Raw genomic sequence first — 16,292 nt, 5'->3', positions numbered from 1 at the left:
CAGACTGCTCTCAGCCTGTCCCCACCTGCCTTCCTCTGCTCTCCTCTCTCAATTGACCTCCATCTCCAGGGCACACCTCGTGACATCACCAGGGACTGCCTTTGCATCTCAGGTTTGGGCCCTGTGTTAGTGGGAAATTGGAAGGGGGGTGAGATACCTTCCACCCTTCACAAGCCTTGCGTCTCCACACCATGAGACAAAGATAGAGTCTCCGCTGCACACCAGCAAACAATTCACTCACACACATACCACACAAGAGGTATTTCTCTGCCTTTTCACCTGTCAAACTAAATCCTCTAGTGTCAAAAGAAAACAACAGCAACATATCCGCAAAGGCATTGCATCTGCAGGGGAAGCTCAGCTCAAGTGTCTTAAGGGAAATCCTATTATTCTGAATAGGATTTCCCTTTAAAAAAGGGAAAAGTTGACAGCTATGGTCATCCCTGAGGGGGGGTGACATCTCTGCGCTGCCTCCCTGGGACACTTCGCTCCATCCCTGTGGGCGGCTAGCCCTGCTCCAGGTGCTGGAGCAGCTGGCTCTGCCTCTGGGCACCATTGCCATTCTAAGAGAATGAGGGAGGTGTTCATGGTGAGTTCTGGCACATCTTTTTCTAGAAAAATAGTACTGGTTGCAGAACCTCCAAGTGTCCATATTTACCAGGAATGTGTAGGAATGTTCAGGGAGGTAGGAAAGGATATATTATTTAATGATATCCTTCCTAACTTGCGTTAGCAAGTTCTATATTTTAGCGAAGTTTAAACATTCCACTTTAAACACACAGCAGTTTGCTTATTGCAGGCTTGTCTGAGCCTCTCTATATAAGATTCCTGGTAAGATCCCTTATTGTCCCTCTTAAAAAGAATAGACACAACAATATTATTAAAGTAGTTTACTCACTTCATTCAGTTCACAGTTGGATCCCTGAAGGCAGACTTAGGTTACAAAGTGTGTGTGTGTGTGTGTGTGTGTGTGTAACTATCCAATAAGGGAGTTAGTCCCAAGTGACAAGCAGTCACTTCTGCTCGCACATAGAGAAACAAAAATGGAGAAGAAGCAACAGAAGGAGGTGTGCTCCCCTGTCCAGGTTAGGCCACGCTCACCTCCAGTCACATGCAGAGGAAGTTTGTCCCAGCTCAGGAGGAAACAGGAAGTTTTCTCCTGGCTGGTACAAAGCATCCCCTAGCATGTTCATTCTAGGAATGTTGTACGAAAGGAGTTCTGGGAGAGTCCGTTGGGAGTTGTGGGTGGGTAGTTGGTTGGATTTCATGGGTTGGCTGGTTGGGAAAGGCAGTTGGTAATAGAGAGACAGTTAGGGCAGTTGGTCCTTGAGTTTGGGGAGGTAGCAGAGATAGAGAGAGAAACATAAGACTAAGAAAGTAAAGAGGAACACCGTTTGGAATGCTGTAAAAGTTTTGTTTATGTCTGAAATAAAACACACTCTTCTTTATTAATTGAAAAGCTGACTGAGACTGAAGTGATTTTACCAGGGAGGACCTGGTTGGTGGCAGCGGATTAGTGGTGTACAGGTCAATAGTTCGTGAGACGACTGGGGGCTCTGTACGAACGCCACAAAAAAATCAGAACTCCCGCCCCGATCTGGCCACAGTGATCCATGTGACGGTCATCTCCAGGCTTGACTACTGTAATTCGCTCTATGCAGGGCTGCCCTTGAAGCTGTCCCAGAAACTCCAGCGGGTGCAGAATGCTGCAGCGAGGCTCCTCACGGGGTCTCTGCCATGGGAGCATATTCACCCAGTGCTTTTCAAGCTGCACTGGCTCCCGGTGGAGTACAGGATCAGATTTAAGGTGCTGCTTTTGACCTTTAAAGCCCTTCACGGCCTAGGACCCTCGTACCTATGGGACCGCCTCTCCCGGTATGCCCCACAGAGAGTCTCAAGGTCCATAAACAGCAACACCCTAGTGGTCCCTGGCCCTAAGGAAGTTAGATTAGCTTCAACCAGAGCCAGGGCCTTTTCTTTCTTTTTTAAAAAAATAATATTTATTCAAATTTTAAAGGTTACAAAAAGAAAAAGAAAAGTAAAAAAGACAGAAAAAGACAGAAAAAATACAATCAGTAAAAAAGAAAGAAAGAACAATTTGAACCTTTACATAGCTTTCTTTCCTTTACTTATCTCCTTGACCTCCTCACACCTCCCATTTTTGTATTCTAATTCAAATTACTGTTTCAGCAAATCCTTCCAACCTTGTTTTTATCTTAATAATTTGTCTTAATATACTATGATTTTACATTCTCTCTTTCACCAATTCATTTTTACTTAATCCTTTATGTCCTTTCTGCCAAAACCACATAATTTTCTTTTTCCAACATCTTTCTAACAATTCTTAATTTTACAATATTTTTGAAGATAAACTTTAAATTTTTTTCCAATCTTCTTCCACCGACTCTTCTCCTTGGTCCCGGATTCTGCCAGTCATCTCAGCCAGTTCCATGTATTCCATCACCTTCATCTGCCATTCTTCCCGGGTGGGCAGATCTTGTGTTTTCCAATACTTTGCAATAAGTATTCTTGCTGCTGTTGTGGCATACATAAAAAAAGTTCTATCCTCCTGTCGCACCAGTTGGCCGACCATGCCCAAGAGAAAGGCCTCTGGTTTCTTCTGGAAGGTATATTTAAATACCTTTTTCATTTCATTATAGATCATCTCCCAGAAGGTCTTAATCTTTGGGCATGTGCACCAAAGGTGAAAGAATGTACCCAGAGCCAGGGCCTTTTCAGAGCCAGGGCCTTTTCAACTCTGGCTCTGGCCTGGTGGAACGCTCTGCCTCATGAGACCAGAGCCCTGCAGGATCTGATTTCTTTCCGCAGGGAGTTGTTCCGCCTGGCCTTTGGCTTGGAGCCAATTTGATTACCTCCCTCCCTCCCTTTCTTTTTTCTTTTCCTTCTCCTCCTGCGATGAGGCTACATTTTAATATTTTAATGTTTCAATATTTTATGTATTTTAATTTTATTTTTAAGTTGTAATCATTCAACTTGTTTTTATTATTGCTTGTAAGCCACTCTGAGCCTGGCCTTGGCTGGGGAGGGCGTGGTATTAATTATTATTATTATTATTATTATTATTATTATTATTATTATTATTACTTGACTGCTATGTGTTTCACATCCCACAGAACGTTCCTGATTTAGAGAAGCCATCCTGGTTTCTGATTTGATCTTGGAATGTCCCACTTTTCCTTAGGATGTCCCCATTTTCATTGGAGAAATGTTGGAGGGGATGGAGTTATCCGACCCCTGAGCCATCTGAAGGCAATCCTGTATAGGGAAGTTTGTTTAATGTTTTATGATGCTTTTATATATGTTGGAAGCTGTTCACAGTGGCTGGGGCAACCCAGTAAGATGTGTGGGGTATAAATAGTAAAATTATCATTATGGAATGGGAAGTCCCTATTTTCATCGGATAAATGTTGGAGGGCATGTGGTTGAAGGAAGTAGCATGCTCTTGTTTTTTTTTTTAATCTGTGAAGCAATGTGATAGGAATTTTATGGTCTTAGATATATGGTAATGTTCATAAGTGTACCAACCAAGCACGTACATAGATCAGCACAGGAAGACCACCTGGAACCATTTTGATTCCTAAACTGAGTAAATGTTTTCTTTACAAGGTCAAAGTGGGAAACCTCCCCATTGTCTCTTTCCTCACAAATCCTGTCTTAAGGGCACATTTAAGATATGAATAGGGTGTGAGCCTGTGGCATGGCCCAGGAACTACCGGTAAGTATTTATCACTACAAAAGAATGGCCAGGCTCCCCAGGCAATCCAATCAAGTAACCTGCCAGACAGTAGATAAACAAGGACAGGAGAAAAACAACATTCAAATTTTCTGTTTTAGACCACCTTTTTGTGATGTAGGTATGATGTATCTGAGGGGTGGTCTTAGGTTACACCCCTTCTGTGATGTATGTATAATGTTTTTTGGGGTGGTCTGTATCTACAGGGTGGCAATTTCAAAAGTCTTTATAAGGCCTTGCGCGCCATTGTTCTGGGTTCCTCCTCCTTTCCTGCGTGTGAGGGGAGCACCCTATTGCAACAGATCAATAAAGATCAAGCTTACTAGCTGCTTTGCTTCTCAATATTCTCTGGTTGGCCTCTGTTATTTTCTCCTACCAATAGGGAACCTATGTAAGGACTCTATATGGGCTCTTGGATTACCCCATAAGGGAAAAGGGCAATTTTTGTTTACAACAGCAATGAATTATATTCCTAGGCTGGCATGCCTCACAGCCAGTTCCCAGCACTGACCCCACCCCAGCTCCATGGAGAGAGATCCCTTCACAAACAAAACAAGCCAGTTTCTGTTAACAAGTCATCAATTAAGGATTAAAGTTCAGCCTTGGTGTCGCTTTGGAATACAAAGATCCCGCCCTTATCTGCCAGCCAGCAGCCCTCAATTAGCACACTGGGGCACTGCCCTTGGTATTTAGCTGGGTCAGAAGTCTTTGAAAGCCACCTGGAAGGATTCTGTCCCTGGTTTCCGAACTATTTGAGCTGATAGACAGGCAGAGGGCTCCTGAGTCTCAGGGGTCTCTGGCTTTGTGGTCTTGGGGTTCTCAGTCAGAATCCTGAAGCAGGGGAGCTGGCAAAGAAACCATCTCAAAGGCAGTAGAAAAGAGAGGAGATGGCGCTTTTGCTTCCTGCCATTGATTTGCGGCCAGAAGCACGTATGGTAGAATGTGGGATTTGCTACGAGGCCTACAAGGAGGCTTCGAGTGGGCAAGTGCCAAAGTTGCTGTGGTGCTGCCACTCGCTCTGCCTAGCCTGCCTGAGGAAACTGGTTTGCCAGAACACGGCCTTCTCCTTCGTGGTCTGCCCATTTTGCCGCATGGTGACCCTTGTGCCGGAAGCGGGGCTCCAGGCCTTGAGGAACGATGAAGCCCTTCTGCGTGAGATAGCTCCTCAGAGAGAGTGGAAGTTGGAGGACAGAGAGGAACTGGGAGACAGCAAAGACTCCCCGGGTGCCTTGGACCTGCCTCTCAATGACTCAGTCCTGACTCTGGACATGGAGTTAAACTACCGGACCGGCTCTCCTATCTTCACTGTCAGTGGCATTGTGCCAGTGTATCCAGCAACGGGTTTCCATTCAGTGCCGGGCTTCCAGAGTTGGTTCCATGTGCAGGAAGTGCAGAACCCTGTCTTGGTAGAGCTTCCCCACAGAGCCTCCTCCCGAGACTCTGAGGCTCCTGCGTCTGTGGAGAACTTGAGGCTTTGCTTCGCCGTGACCATCATTCTCCTCATTGTCTCAGTCTTCTTTGCGCTGGTCTTCTTCAAGTAGGGAGGCTGGGAAGGCAGCCTGGGGAAGACATGTTCTCTGCCAAGAGGAAGAGGCACTTTGTGGGTCTTGGTACAGAGAGACAATTCTCCCCAGAGATGCCTGCATGGTACCATATTTACATCTCTTCAGGTGCCAGGCAAAAACGTTCCTTTTTAACCAGGCTTTGGCTTTTAACTATCAATGGCTTGATGGTTTAATGTACTGTATTTTTCTTTCCCCCCTGGTTTTAACATACGTATAGGGTTTTTATGCAAGTCATTCTCTAAGCTGCTCTGAGTTGCCAAAAGGAGAGGGATACATTTAATTAATAAAAATAACAATAGTAATTTAGGCATCTGTATGCAGCTTTCCAGCAACATTTCTTTTTTTTAATCCAATGCTTTCTCAGGATTGTGGTTTAGACTTACTTGGGGGTTTAGAGAAGTTTTATCCAGCAGCCCCATCCCTAATGGTTTTACTCAAACAAGCCCTGTTGGTTTACCATGCATTAGGTGCTGACAGTACACTTAGGATTGCAGACTTTCTTTGCAATGGCACCAAGGTGCTGCCAGCAAACCCAGCTTCGATCTAGCTGCATGGGTCACACAAGGCATATTGTAAAGAGCCCAGCTGGCTTCCAAAGTGCTTTGCTTTCATCTACCAAGAAGCAAAGACAGACAGCTATTGAGGGAAAATATTGAGTGAATCGGCAGCATCATAATCCTGGACATTCCAAAGAGTGCTGGTTTGCCCAGGAGGCAAAGTGAGGCAACCGCTTAGGGCGTCAGGATCCACAGAGGCAGCAGATTCAACCTTCAAGAAATGCATCTCCCACTGCTGCTGCTGCTGTGGTGAGAGCAACAGCTATGGCTCACTCCTTCCTGCTCTCTGGGGTCTCCTGCACTCTGCACCCAGCCAATGTGATTCAGAAAGTGTCCCTTTCCTGCCCATGATGGCCTTTGAGTCCTGCTTCAGCAGTTGGGTAAGATTGCTTTGATTCCCTCACTTGTCCCAAAGGTAGATCTTTATTCCACTTCTTATTCCTGATGCAGAACTTCACTCACCCCTTCTTCCCTGGCCAGGGGGTGGCCCTATTTGTGGTTCGCTTCAGATGCCAAAATGTCTTGGGCTGGCCCCAATTCCAAGATACAGCATAGCGAACAAGAAAAGGTGATCTGGGTCCAGATTCTAAGCAGCAGAAGAGGGAACCGGCTTTGTAATCAAGCAACTCCTGCCCAGGCTTGGTGTTTTGGTGATGTGACAAGCCCAGGTTGAGTGTAGCCTATGGCAGCATTTGATAGGAGAGGCCATTTCATCCCTGCCATGATCTCTTGACCTATAGCTATCTGACCATCCGTCTAGGTATATGTATGGTACCAGGGTTTGCAAGCCCTAATGAACAGCTGAAGGCAGGAACTGGAAACTGCCATTAAAAGTTGCAGCATTTGCAAGTTTTTCATGTAGGGAAAAGGCAAGTAAGAGGTGACAAAAATTTTCTCCCTGTCTCATAATACTAGAAGTCTTAGGCACCCAATACAGCCAAATGTCAACAGATTCAAGACATACAAAAGAAAGTACTACTTTACACAGCACATCCTTAAACTATGGTACCCATTCCCACAGGAAGCAGTTAGGAGATCCCTGAAAGAGCTTCAATTGCCTGGCTGTTTTGCAACAAACCCCTTTTTCACAGGGAACTCTGCCCACTGTTGCACTGTGAACAGAACAATGGGTCTCCTACAGTTCCCAGAAATAACTGTTGCTGCATCAGAGTGCTTTAAATGCAGGTTGTGACTACAGGGGTGTGTCAGGCCAGTTCTTATGGACTCCTTAATTTCAGGAAAGGGGCTCCACAAAATTGCTCTATCCCCAGTGTGAGGTTTGCCTGCCTCCCTGATCATCAGCATTCCAGGAGGTACTGAAACACTCCTGTTGATATCTTGAGGAGAGGTGGCTAATACAAAAAATGTTTTTAGGTGTTCTAAATTTTTGTGTGTCAGTTTATTGCCTTGTTGTCTGCTGTACTGGGCTCCTTTGGAAGATGGGATAGAACTGTAATGTAATAAATAAAAAGTGTTCACTTTTGCATTTTATGTACTCTTTCACGTGCTGTAAAAGCTGCTTTGTGGAATCTATCTAAACATCAGGCCTCATTCCAGGCTGGGCTGGCAAACAAAATCCCAGCTCAGTGAATGTATGAAGTAGAGCCAGTGAGGGGGGTGTACTGAGGAGATTCAAGGGGATCAGAAGGAGAGCTGCAGGTGGCCCCTGGGAGCCAGAGCTTCCCCTTCAATCACAGAAGCTGCAGCAGATTGGTTCTGGTTGTTCTAGTAGGAAAGACTAGAGCCAGTGATCAGAGGTAGCAGACAGCTTACAGCTCAACTGGGAGAATCTTCAAGTTGTATTAGCTGTTCAGTGGTGGGACTACCTGCCTCAGGATGGGGTGGGCTCTCCTTCCCGGGAAATCTTTATGCAGAGGCTGGATTGTGGGGGAGATTGCAGTGGCCATGGCTTCCTGCATTGCAGGTGCTACATTGACGGCCTCCAAGTCGAGATGAGGACCAAGGCACCTTTAGGCAAGCCACTCTCTGTTTCAGCCTCCCCATCTGCAATTACTAATTAGAGATTACTAATACTGGCCTCCCTCACAGGACTGGTGTTAATTCTTACCGTATCAGGTGTATGTATGTGAAGCACCTAAGGTGCCCTATAAATGGTGAGTAGGTTTTTGGCATACATAAGCATGCAAATACCCCTCCCCTTCTTGCCTTGTTAAAGTGAAAGAACTGAGGCAACAGTGTTAATTTATTTTAATTGCACTTTATTATTATTTTCAAGATCCAGTTTTGTCAAGGTTCAAAACTGGAGGTGAGCTATGGCAATAGGTTAAGTTTGGTTTCCACAGGGAGGAGCTGTTCAAGGTGATACCCACCGCTACTCCCAGCAGCAGCTGGGTCAAAAGTGTGTAGGGTACAGGTGTGTTTGGCAGTAGTGAATTAAACAGTCAGGACTTTGAAGCCAGACAAAGTCCCAAATTGACATTTGCTACCGAGAGTTAGAGAGAGAGAGTCACCCCTCTTCCCGCCAGCAGCCTCAAAAACCACGAGTCAAGACGACCTCAGCCCAAATGAGCAATCTGGGGAGGCTCACAGAAAAACCCGATCTCCATCCAGATCAGCCACAGATCAGAACACAAGGCACTGAGTACCATAAGACCCATCATAGGTACAGTTCCCGCCCCCCTCCCGCCCTGGCACAGACCTGGAATCCGCTTCCATGGGGCTGGACGCTGGTCTTGGCTGTGAGGCTCCAGCCAAGTCCTGCTGGTTGTCGGCTAGAGGAGCTTGAGAGGTGGGGCCAGCGGTGTGCTGACTTGCCCCACTCTCCTCCTTGCCCTCTGGACCCGTTGTGGGCCCCTCCATTGCAGATGCCGTCTCATCCGCCGCTGGATTTGGAGGTGCCATAATGGCGGTGTCTATTGTGTCCATTTCTCCCTGAGTGCTTGGCCTCTCCTTCTCAATACTGGCGGAGAGCCTGAGAGGCGGCCTTGCAGTTTGAGCAGAGGCTGCACGAGTTTGTTCAACCGGTGCTTCCGAAGAATGAGCCTCAGGAGCTGCAAAAAGCAGTCTGTCTTGGGCTCCTTTGAGAGCGGTGAATGGCGGACTGCTTGAGCTTTCCTTCAGATTAGCCAAAGGAGCGGGGGATGCCACTGGTGCTGGTTCTCGGAGAGAGTTGCTGTGGGGATCCCCATAAAGGGGTGCGGCACTTGGCTGCTTCCTTTCCGCAGGTTCTTCCTCCTCGGTGCTGCTGCTCCCCCTTTGCTCCTCCTGACTCTCCAGCAGCTGCAGAGTTGTTGTCTGGAACAAGTAGAGGGGAGGGGGGATTATTTGCCACAAAAAAGACTGCAGCCCCTGATGAAAGTACTGTGTAACCAGGACTCAGGAGACCAGGGTTTGAATCCCTACTCAGCCACACAGGCACAGCTAAGTGACTTTCACTTTGTAGTACCTTAGATGCAACCTGTTATTTCTAGAGAGCTGGGCTTCACCCTCTTTGCTGCTCCCATGATTAGAAATATGGGGCTAAATGCCACCCCAATCTCTGACCGGTGCAAGATTCCAGGGGTCTAGGCACTTAGTCTGTGTTTCCTTTGGAAATGAGGCACAGTGTAGACTGTGGTGTCATAATGATATATAGTTTATTTACGCCTGAGCCTGTAATGGAGGGGGCCCCCAGCATACACTCCAAGAGAGTCCCATTTTTCCCATTGCTGCAACCTCTAACTCAAACTGTCAGTCTGCATTGTGCTCTGATCCTGCCTCTCCAGCTTGCTGCATTTAACAGACTGAAAGCCTTTTTTCTTTTGATCACACCATAGCCAACTGAAATCCTAAAACTTCCTCCTAACCAAAACTTTGGCACTCTCTTCAAACTCACTATCTCAAAGCTCTGGGTGGGGCTTCACCCATCTGCTGGCTGGCAGAGTGTCTGTCTCGCTGATGGCCCATCTTTCTGTCTGCAGCACATACTGTATACTAAAACTGGATCGATAAAGAGGTTAGCATGGCCTCTGCAAATTGGTGAAGTGTTCCATTTTTTAAAGATGTTTAATGTTTGACTATGTTTTATATATGTGTTGGAAGCCACCCAGAGTGGCTGGGTATAAACAAAATCATCATCATCATCATCTTCATTATTAGTTCTCTAATGGCCCACCTCTCAAGCGATCTCCTCAACACAGGAAGCTGAGTCCAGCTGTTAAGCGCCTGACTTTCAGTTTCACTCTCCAAGCAGTGATTAAATTCTAACACTTACTAAACCCAGTAGTTATGGGCATCTTGCACCCAAAACTCTAGCACCCAAACTCATGACATTTGGAACCATACAAAAAGGAAGAGAAATGATAGATCAGTTCACTCAATTGCATCTTATTCAAGTGTCAGGATCCATCTGCCCTGGGCTGTACCTTGATGGCGTTCAGGACGGTACCCAGGACCTCCTGGCCGGTATAGGACTCCTCCAAGTTGAACTGGCCCCGCAGGCACTGGAAGACCTCGTTCATGATCTTCTTCACCTGGGGCAGGATGATGCCAAAGAGTCAGAAGGCAGGGAAGCAACACCAGCAAGGACAGTGGGCTTTCAAGAGCTTCTGGACAGCCAAATGTGGTGATGATTTCATTTATTCATTTATTTTACAAGGAACATACATTATCTGGATAGCATCCATGTGCCAAGAGATGGATGGCATTGCATTGTGTGACCTCAGTTCAGGAGCCCCTGTAATAAACAGTAAGCAGAGACCTACGGCAGACATGAGAACCCAGCAGAGTGAGCAGAGGTCTTCCAAGGACAGGTGGCTCCTGCCCATTGAGGTGGGTGGGGCAGAAGGCAAGGAGCCCAATGACAGGCAGAGCCACATCCTGATTGGCTGTAAGGAAGAAGGCAAGCAAGTGGTGGCTGGGTGAGGGCAGTGCCCTGTTTGCCTAATAGACTCCACTCCACTGACTGACCTCTTGGGGGCCGCCTGCTAAGAGTAAAAGTAGGTGGAGCAACACACGTTAATTTGCCCACTTATCCCTTTCAATCCTCCATTTAAGAATGAAAGAAGAAGCATGATCAGGTTCAAGGGCATCTTCTAGGGAGGCAAAGAACAGTCAAGGGTGCAAAGCTGGGGGGGGGGCAGTGGGATAATCCTAAGGATCTCAGAGAGTTTTCCAGGAAGCCACTTCTGGCCTTGGTGATGACTTTTGTCACCCCTGGGCACTACCTTATCCAGATTCTCAATTTGAACACGGTGATAAGCCAGCTCTACGTCCAGGCCTGCCACCTTCTCCTCCAACTGCATCGCAATCAGGTTCACCTCCTGGTATCTGCGTTTCAAGTCAGACAACTCCTCAAGTTCTGTGGAGGTGGGGCAGAGAGCCAGTGACAGATGAAGCCTGCACCACAGTGCATGTCCTTGTTTCCATCCACTGCTGTAGCTAAGCCTAAGTACAGCACCATCTGAACCATATGCTTTAAACACTCATAGCTTCCCACAGAACATTCTGGGAACTGAGAACATTCTCTTAAGGGTGCTGAGAGGTGGTGGGACCCCCGGTCTGCCACCACCCCCAGCTACAATTCCCAGGCTGTTAAACTATGCTGGAAATGGCCGCTTAAGCAGGGCTCTCCACTTCAACACAACTATTGGCAGCTGGAAAAAACCACACTTCCCAGGATTCCTTGGGAGAAAGCCATGACTGACTGCAGTGGCATGATAAGGCTGTATAGTGTGGATGGGGCCTCCGTGTAACTTTAAAGACATGTCACATGTTTCTTCTCACTCTTACACCGCTCTGCTCTTGCATGCAGGGCAAGGAAGGTGCAGAATATGCACAAACCCATTTTCTATTATGTTACATTATGTTATTGTTTGTAAGCTGGAGATTCATTTCAACAAAAAACAGCATAGAAATACAATCAATCAAGTTTGTAGAGATCAGAAGCTTGCCTTTTTTAAACAGATGGAGTTAAAGTCAAGAGTCTTTTTGGAGATTGTGTGCCTGAGTTTTTAACAGCTACACTGCAGGAGGCCCTAAGGAGCAGGACCTTCAGAGGTTGCTGGACTCCAAAACCCATCATCCCTGGCTATGCTTGCTGGGGCTCATGAGAAGTGAAGGCCAGTAATACTTGGAGGGCCACAGGCTCCCTACCTGTAAGCTAAAGAATTTCCTAGGATGATAAAACTACTCTGCATGTGCTTGGATAGTGCTCTTCTGCCATTTCAGCGCCTCCTCTCAGCTTCCCTTACCTGCCAGCTGTGCACGGAGTCGGCTGACCTGGGCTTTCTGCCTCTCTGCCTCTGTCAGGGCTTCATTCAGTTGGGAGTGGAGATCTATCTCCTGCTTCTGATGACGGGTCAGCTCCAGTTGGAGCTGGAAGATCTGCGCCGTGGCTTCCGCTAGCTCCTTGGTGACCCTGACCTGCAACGCAAAGGAGCAGAAGAGACAGGAGAACATATGGGGAAGGAGAGCCCACAAGACCTTTCCTGGGAGGATGCAAGAGCTGTGCTTTTGGAGGCTCCCAAATGTTAAGAATGAGTCTCCCAGGAAACACCCTGCAGAACTGGTCTACTGGCAAGGCTATGAGGAGCGGGGGGATGCAGAAGCCTTGGGCTTTTTAGTTAGTTCAGGAGAAAGCATGCATGACAAAGGTGCATAAAATGGAGAGCAGAAAAGATTTCCCCAGAAAATTCAGGACAGACATAAGAAAGGACATCTTCACACAGCAGAGCTCTCTCCCACAAGATAAAATGAAGGCCAAACAGTTAGATGGCTTTAGCAGTGGATTAGACAAAACAATGGGGCAGGAAAAGCTATACACAGCCAACAGCCACTAGGGTCTCCCTCCACTATTGGAGACAGCATGCTGTTCCTCTGAATTGCAAGTGATCCAGTGGCGGCATGTGCTAGAGAGAAAAGTGGCAACAAGGAGAGGAGAGTTAACACCACCAGAAGCAAGAACAGCAAGAGGGGAGAAAGTTTTATCAAAAGAGGCAATGGCATTCTGGGTTAAGAGCACTCTGCTTATTCTGTGGTCCAAGGGCTGATTATATCTTTCAAAATCCCAGCGGCCTGAGGGTAAGATGCATGGAAGATCCCTTAATGGCAGGGTTTGCACTCTGATGCCCAAGCAAGAACAGGCCACAGCAAACCTGGACCTGCGTGCTCTCCCCTTACATCTCCTCCTCTCATGCGCCCAGGAACCCTGACACTTATGCCTAGCCATGGTTTGCTGTGTTACCCGGGACAACGAGCTGCAGCTAACATTAACTATGGTTAATATCAAACACACCAACTTCAAATGCTTGTTTCAATAAGCTAACTTCAGGAACTTATTCTGCTTAACATTAATGGCTGTTCTCAGTCCAGACAACAGAGGAAGCAGCAGTTACCTAGAAGTGGAAACTCTCACACCCTTCTTCTTGGCTGCATAGGAGGAAGTGAGGGCAATGTTCACTGTGCTTGCTCACGTCATGCCAACCCACAGTTTAGAATGGCATGTGAATGCAGCCAATGAGATCCTACTGTAGCCCAATGTAGTGCATTTTTTTAGTCACTGTGTTAGATTTTAAAGGGACATTCAGTTGTTCTCTCAAATTCAAGCTGAGGTGCTTTTCAAAGGATTACCTGAAGCTTATGAATCTTTTACCTGTATGTGCATGTATACCTAGCCAATCGTTTGTTCTATTTTGTTGCTGCTGCTGCTCAGAAACGTAACTTCTTTCTGGCCTGCAGGCAAAGGGGAATAGTGACCTGCACTAGCGATTGTGAACTCAAGGACGGGATCCTAGGATAGCACTTGCCCTCCCCACAGCCTCAGTCACTTGGCCTTCCTGTTGTGGCTGTCACACTGCCAGGGCTTACCTTCTCCTGTTCAGCATGTAGGACCCTTGCCTGGGTGTGCTTCATGGTCCTCTGCAATGAGCTGTTGCTCTGCTCAAATATCAGGTTGCTCTGCTCCACATAGCTGGGGGAAGAATTGTTTTTTACACACATGAATGTTTGCATGATTTGATACTTTCCATCCTCTCATGTAAAAAAAGAAATCAAGGCAGTATCATATGTAGATCTCACTTTTCAAAAGCCACCCTAGGAGAGCTTCTATCCTTTATATCAGAATCATAATAGTTCTTATTTTATGTTCCATCTTTCCTCCAAGGAGCTCAAATACTGGTATATAGTTTTCCTCCCTTTTTATCTTCACAAGCCTGTGAGGTAGCTTAGGCTGAGAGAGAGTGACTGGCCCAAGGTCACCTTCATGGCAGAGTGGGGATTGGAACCCTGGTCTCCCAGATCTTACTCTGACCAACCCTCTTAACTGCTACCCCACACTGGCTGTATTCCTGTATTCCTCTATTTGTCCATCCAGCCCAGTCCTACTTCATCCGTAGATCCCAAGGTGGTACAGTGCAGATGGGGTCTGAGTTATGCAGCTGAGGTGAAGGCCGAAAGCCTAAAACACAGAGGTGGCAACCTGTTTACTGCAGAGTTAGGATGTTTCACCTGGGAGAATGGAAGGCTTAAAAGCTAAGGGCACCCTCAATTTATTTCTCACCCTGGCTTTGGAGCGGGAGTAGGAGGAGTCAGCCAGGCTGGGTCTGTAGCAGGGCTTTCTGATTGTGGTGCTGGTGAAGGTGTGAAGGAGTCCCTGGGGCCCAGGCTCTGTCCGGCGGAGTCAGCGCCATTTGCAAACCACACCTAAGGGAGCAAAAAAGAGACATCATGGAGTCTGGTCAAGGCAACCACTGCCTCCATTTGTAGAACCTTATCCAGGCAGTAGACTGACCACCCAACAACCTTCTGAGGTTCTCTTGGTTGCTAACACATTGGGAGGAAGACACACTCACCCGTTTGACTTCCACCTCAAAGGCCAGGGTTGAGTCCGGAGGAATGCGTTCAGCTTCTGCCAAAGGCCTGTAAGCCAATGCTGGTGGGATGAGGAGGAACCGCCTGCCTCCTCTCTTCATGCCAATCATCCCATCTTCCCAGGCCTTCAAGTTCCAGAAATGGAGAACCATGCAAAAAACAAGTTTGGGTGACCGCCTACGCTAAGTGCCAGAACCACACAGCCTTCGCCAACTGACGTCGTCCAGATACCTTGGACTCCAACTCCAATCAGCAGGCGCTGGCTGGGGATGATGGCAGTTGGAGTCCACAGGATCTGTGTGTGTGTTTGTCAGGCTGGTAAAGGCTGGTTGAGAGCAGGGCACAGGAATACTGACAGTTGTCTTGCAGTCTTGAGGAAAGTAGTTGAAAGCATTGATGAAAACCATTCCCTCCGGGGCAAGCTTCTTAGTGGGGAGGAGCATGCCAGGAGTGGGCGGGGCTAGAGGGGAAAGTGGGAGGGGCAATGAATGTAATTTTTACCTTTGTACAATAGGCTACTTTAGACACCCACTCACACTCCCCCCCCCTCTGTCTCTCATCCAGGACAGCAAGAGGCAACATTGGAGGTCCAGGACTGTTTTGGTCCAGGCCACAGAGCAGGCTTGGCGAGGAGCATGGCCTGGGGTGAATCCTGAGGGCCAGTTTCAGTCCCTGCTGGGCCTGAGGTTCCCCACCCCTCCTGTAAGGAAAGGGCAAGCCTGACTGACCAGTAGGGCAGGATCAGGAATTTTGCAGGGATCGAGGGACCCTGTTTGGGCCTCCCATTCCAGCAGATCCTGGCAAGCGTAGACAAGCTGGGACAGCTACCTGCCTGCGGTTCTTGAGGAAGCCATTTGATCAGGGTTTGAGCTCAAAAAACATCACTGCTATTCAGCCTTCCACATAGCCCGGGCTGCTGAACTCTGCTTAGATGTGGAAGTGGAAGAAATAATCCTTGCACTGCGGTGGGAAGATAGCGCCATCTTACCTTGATGACTTTGCCAGAGCCTAGCTTCAGCCGGAGCAGCTTCTCTTTATTTACATTCGAGGCGAAAACCTGTTCCATAAGTGGAAGGTCGATGGGGTGAAATTACTTTTAATGCAGAAGATAATAGGTTCACGTTCCGCTACTCCCACTGCTGAGCCAACAGCAATGAGTATTGAAGGACGGGGCACAGCTCAGGGACACAGCACCTGTTTTGCAGGCAGAAGGTTCCAGGTTCAATCCTGGCATCTCCAAGTAAGGTCAGGGAAAGGATTTTGCTTGAAAGCCTGGAGAGCTACTGCCAGTCAATGTGGGCGATGCCAACCTAGACCAGTGGCCTGATGCAGTGCAAGGCAGCTTTCCATGTTGAATCCCCTACCTAGCGGTGCCTCCCATGTTGCAGATTGGGTAAAATGAGTTTAAGAAATAGGATCTACACCTTGGAGACAGGTGAAGCTCAGGGCCTAACAGCATGTGCTTCCCAGGAAGAAGGTCCTGGGTTCCCTCCCTGGCATCCCCAGTTGAGAAAGGGCGGCAAGGTCACGTGACCAGAGGAAAGAGGCGGTGGAAGAGGACTGGAAAAAATTTAAAGTATATCTTAAAAACTGCTGCAAAATTGAGGA

The 16,292-nt window shown here is 47.6% G+C and overlaps 1 protein-coding gene across 2 annotated transcripts in view; it reads right to left on the bottom strand.

The window, feature by feature from the left end:
* Positions 1–7,936: 7,936 nt before the first annotated feature.
* The window catches only part of LOC309333689 (FK506-binding protein 15-like), a 78,142-nt gene continuing 69,786 nt past the window's right edge, over positions 7,937–16,292 (bottom strand). Inside the window, exons 19-23 of one of the 2 annotated variants that reach the window (XM_081847367.1) lie at positions 13,683–13,785; positions 12,068–12,239; positions 11,042–11,175; positions 10,241–10,342; positions 7,937–9,131 (exon numbers count right to left, since the gene is read on the bottom strand). In XM_081847367.1, coding sequence (XP_081703493.1) covers positions 8,460–9,131; positions 10,241–10,342; positions 11,042–11,175; positions 12,068–12,239; positions 13,683–13,785 — 1,183 coding nt within the window. In that variant the 3' untranslated portion in view covers positions 7,937–8,459. The remainder of the gene's footprint in view (positions 9,132–10,240; positions 10,343–11,041; positions 11,176–12,067; positions 12,240–13,682; positions 13,786–16,292) is intronic. The other variant, XM_081847366.1, reaches the window with a different exon arrangement.

Source organism: Podarcis erhardii (assembly GCF_964252035.2).
Source record: "Podarcis erhardii genome assembly, chromosome: Z".
NCBI classification, from domain to species: Eukaryota; Metazoa; Chordata; class Lepidosauria; order Squamata; family Lacertidae; genus Podarcis; species Podarcis erhardii.
This window is presented reverse-complemented; position numbering and strand designations above follow the sequence as displayed.